At 47.0% G+C, this 4,375-nt stretch overlaps 1 protein-coding gene across 1 annotated transcript; it reads right to left on the reverse strand.

Annotated features, from left to right (window-relative positions):
• Positions 1-275: 275 nt before the first annotated feature.
• Positions 276-2,522, reverse strand: LOC120555843 (gap junction delta-2 protein-like). Its single transcript, XM_039794980.1, has 2 exons — positions 1,860-2,522; positions 276-1,051 (listed from the first exon to the last, which is right to left on the reverse strand). The coding sequence occupies exons 1-2, from the start codon at positions 2,314-2,316 to the stop codon at positions 330-332; spliced, it is 1,179 nt and encodes a 392-aa protein (XP_039650914.1). The 5' UTR covers positions 2,317-2,522; the 3' UTR covers positions 276-329.
• Between the last annotated feature and the right edge of the window lie 1,853 nt (positions 2,523-4,375).

Here is a 4,375-nt window from a genome sequence, read left to right on the forward strand (position 1 = left end):
ATAGTACTTTTTATAGTTCTTATATATATATATTTTTTTTTAATCAAATCAAAGTCTTTTGTGATTTCAAGCTACTTTCCATTTTAGTTTGTTGACAGATATTTTGCCAAAGCAATGGCGCAAAACGTTAGAGACCTTTTATGTTTAATTTTTTTTGACCCCATAACGGATGTGATTTAATATGTAGCAAAGTACAATACTTCAAACAAAACATACTTAAGTAAAAGTAAAAGTACATATTTTGAAAACTACTTAATTACAGAAACCTGAGTAATTGTATTTCCACCTCCACAAAGAAAGGCAGCGGCGTGCGTCCCCGTAGTCGAAGACTATATCCAGACCTCGGTGCTCCTCTGTTTGGACTCTCTGACGGCTCTCTGACTTTTCAGAGGCTGCCTCTCTCCTGTCTGGGAGTCCTGACTCTTGGGTTTCCCCGGGCCCGTGTCCCCGGGTGCAGCGCAGCTCCAGTCGGCCCGGTGGCCCACCACCAGGTCCAGGGTGGGCAGGGAGGTGGTGCTGGTCACGCCCCTAAAGCCTAGGGAGGATGTGGGAGAGGGGCTGTCCGCAGGGAAGGTTTCATACCCCCCCCTCATACCGGGACACCCTCCCCAGGACGCCCCCCGCTCCCTCAGCCGCACCACCTGCCGGATCTTCTTCCAGCCCAGGTGGTTGAGCTCCAGCAGATTGAGCAGGATGCAGAAAACGCCCACGCAGAACATGAAGAGCAGGAAGATGGTTTTCTCCGTGGGCCGGGAGACATAGCAGTCCACCGGCTGGCTGCAGGGCGCCGATGTGCACAGGAAGTGCACGGGCACCCGGAAGCCAAACAGCTTCCACTGGGCCAGGACGAAGCCCAGCTCCAGGACGGCCCGCAGGCACACGTGGAAGACATAGCATTTGGACAGAACCCCGCCGGAGGCCTCGGGACCCTGTGCACCCCGCTCCCTGAAGTAGCTGGCTCGGGCGTGGCTCACGGGCGCCATGTTGTTTGGGTCTCCTGTCTGGAGACTCTGGGCGGTGATGCCCTGCAGCACGTCTGCCAGGCTGTGACCTAGATGTATAGGGGGTGTAAATCACACGTTTTATCACGATACAATATTATATCGATTCTTTGGCAGACCAAGACGATACTTGCTGATATCACAAAGTCACGATACGATTTTCGATTCGGTCGTAGAAAGTGTCAAAAATGTTTTTTAAAAAACTTGGGACAAAAAACTTGAAAAGCGAAGGTTTCGATTCGACCTACGATGAGGTTACATTTATGACAACTCAAAAAAGCAACTAAAATATGATTTGCCAATTTTATAAATGAGCTAGAACTATTCTAAAAGAATAAACATAAAATGGAGATCTAAAATAAAGGAACATCTTACAGACGTTAACGATATTTTCACTTTGCATCGATAATCTTGGATCGTTTGAATTTTAATAATTCTGAATGCAATTCGAAATCTTCCTTTTGATTCCGGTTCTTATCGGTTCTGGATTCCGGTTCTTTGAGAGATGGAGTTGAAACGGGTCACATGCTCATTTCACAGATAAGAGGAAAATTTTATTTTTGATTCAATGGTGATTTACAGTTTTACCGGGCTTTTTCAACGTAAAATAAAGCCACACTAGAGCAAAGCTTTCTGTGCTCCATGGCTGCAACACAACAAACGCCTGGAAATACGGCGTTCTCTGCAGAAACCAAAACTTGCCCGTGTAAAATTTGGAACCAATGATCGGATACTGTGATATGATACGGACCACATTTTTCAAACAATTACAATTCCAAGTTGGAGCCAATTCTTGATGCCAAGTCCTAACCATGGATCATTGGATGGATCCAGATGGCTGTATCGTTACACCCCTACCTAGATGCTTATGGGAGCGGATGGAGCAGCTGTCGGAGTCGCAGCTCCGATCGTACACCTCCCGTCCGTCGCCTTGCTGTCCAGCGGGGCCTCCCTGGCCCGGGCCAGCCACGGGGCCCTGGCCCTGCCTCTGGGTGGAGCTGTGCGGCAGCTTGGACAGGTTGTGCCAGGTGTAAATGATGAAGCAGAGCGACGGCGTGGACACGCTGATGATGTGAAAGACCCAGAAGCGCGGCTGCGAGATGGGCGCGAAGGCGTCGTAGCACACGGTGGAGCAGCCCGGCTGCAGCGTGTTGCAGACAAACATCTCCTGCTCGTCGGCGTACACGTCCTCGGTCGCCACGGCGACGATGAGCAGCCGGAAGATGACCATGACGGTGAGCCACAGGCGGCCGATCATGGTGGAGTGCTGGTGCACGGCGTCCAGGAGGCGTTTGAGCAAGGTCCACTCCGTCATGGTGGCCTGTGGCTGCAGGCGGCCTGGGGGGGGGCGGGGGGCTCTCTCCTCCTCCTCAACTCCTACCCTGTTGCACTCGCTGACATCTTAAACCACCGGATCCTTCCTAATCTACGGGGCCAGCCCGGGGCATAGGCAATATAGGCAAATGCTAGTGGCGCCGGCAGTCCAAAAGAGTAAAAAAGTCAATAGATAAAAAGCATGCCAAAAACATCGAACAAACCCGACAAAAACGTTGAAATCTTGCCTAGGGCACCAAATTGGCTCTGCTAGCCTACACTACTTCTTCTTGAGCTCTTGAGTTTTTTCCCCCCTCCTCAATTCTAGAAACTTTTACTCTCATTTCTTCTTCTTAAGGTTCGTCTGAAATCAGAGCAGCTTCCCTCCCTGGCTTCAGCCTGTTCTCTGCCAGGCTGCCCTGAGAGCACTGGAGCCATGGCGAGAGAGAAAGAGCCACCCCATCTTTCACAGATAAGGATGTCCACTTGACATGAGTCACTTGGCATGCTCCCGTCTCTCTCCAGCCTGGAGGATCCATTTTAAACCTGAGAGACATCAGCCTTCCTCTGCTGGAGGAGCTGCTGATAGTGCCGGCTGATAGAGCATTCTTCACAGATTAGTCCTCTGAAAGCAAACGGGCTCTTCCTTTAATGGAGAGGCATATTTTAAATGATGACCTGTATGGAAGGGGATAATCACTTTTAAATTCTGGATGACATACAGTGAATGCTTTTATATACTAAAAGACATCAAGAAGTTTGTGTCAGGATACATGACTGAGCAAATGAAGGGAAGACACTGTAGGTGAATAGAGTCAAACTTTGAACAAATGTAACAGGGTTTATATATTATGTCATTCTACTTGCCATTATTGTTTTTTAATATCATTTTGTATAGATGTATTGGCTTAAAGGACAATTCCAGCGCAAAATGAACCTAGGGGTTAATAACATATGTGTACCGAGTCGAACGTTCTCTGGGATCTGTTTTCATGCTAATCGAATGTGTCTGTAGCTTGAAACTAGCTACCGCAAACCGGGGGTTAGCTGCTAACGCTAGCTTTTCAGGGTAAATCACTATTTCCATACCACTAACAAGGCTCAAAATAGCACCACACTTAAACGGTAGCATAATGAGGGTCCCTACATGCAAACCAAAGCATTGAGAACTTTGTAAGTGTACAGACAGTTTATTACAAAGATAGATTATAAAGACAGTAGCGTTAATGTTTACATGCGGCCGCCATCTTGGATAACAGTCATGACCAGTCAAACGACGAACGCCGGGCAACCAGTAACCAGTAATATAGCTCAAACACCGCATTCGTGGAAGCTAGCGTTAGCAGCTAAACACCGGTTTGCGGTAGCTAGTTTCAAGCTACAGACACATTCAGTTAGCATGAAAACAGATCCCAGAGAACGTTCGACTCTGTACACATATGATATTAACCCCTAGGTTCATTTTGCGCTGGAATTGTCCTTTAAGGGCACCCTCTCTCTAGAGATAGTTGTTAAATGCCACTGGCTGCCATTGCCAATGATGACAGACGTGCCCAAAGTCAGTTGCACAGTGCAGCACGGTGTACAATTATTGTGTATTTATGTCTGTATATTCATTGTATGAACATATGTGCACTGTGATTAATGGGAATATTAATAAAAAGAGTTACAAGTGGGTTTTTGTACTTTTTCAAGTGCTAAAATGTTAAAATACAGGCATACTGCACTTTCTAGCTAGCCTCTTTGCTAAAATAACATGCTATTCTTTTGTAGTCTGCTGCGTGTGAGCTACTGTGAGCCAACTTTATGAGTGACCAGTACATAGTCTGGCTAGTCCACACAGCATTCCGGCATTGGGAGAAAAACGTGCTCTGGTTTATTGGTTTATCGCCAGACAGAGCAACGGTGCCGCTGCAAAATAGCCTCGGGAAGGAACTTGTGTTGTTACTAAGATCAATTATAGTAACATCAGGTTTAAAAAATGGTGCAAGTACCACAGTATCAATAATTAGATGTGTAGGTTCAAAGGTTGTTGCCTGATGCATGTCTTTTCGTCCGAT

This window comes from Perca fluviatilis, chromosome 3 (assembly GCF_010015445.1).
Source record: "Perca fluviatilis chromosome 3, GENO_Pfluv_1.0, whole genome shotgun sequence".
Lineage (NCBI taxonomy): Eukaryota > Metazoa > Chordata > Actinopteri > Perciformes > Percidae > Perca > Perca fluviatilis.

Bases quoted from the DNA above. Each gene is read 5' to 3' on its own strand.
- LOC120555843 (XM_039794980.1), bottom strand. From the start codon at position 2,316: ATGACGGAGTGGACCTTGCTCAAACGCCTCCTGGACGCCGTGCACCAG. The intron at 1,052-1,859 runs GTAGGGGTGTAA...CTATACATCTAG, and splicing joins CCGCTCCCATAAGCATCTAG to GTCACAGCCTGGCAGACGTG.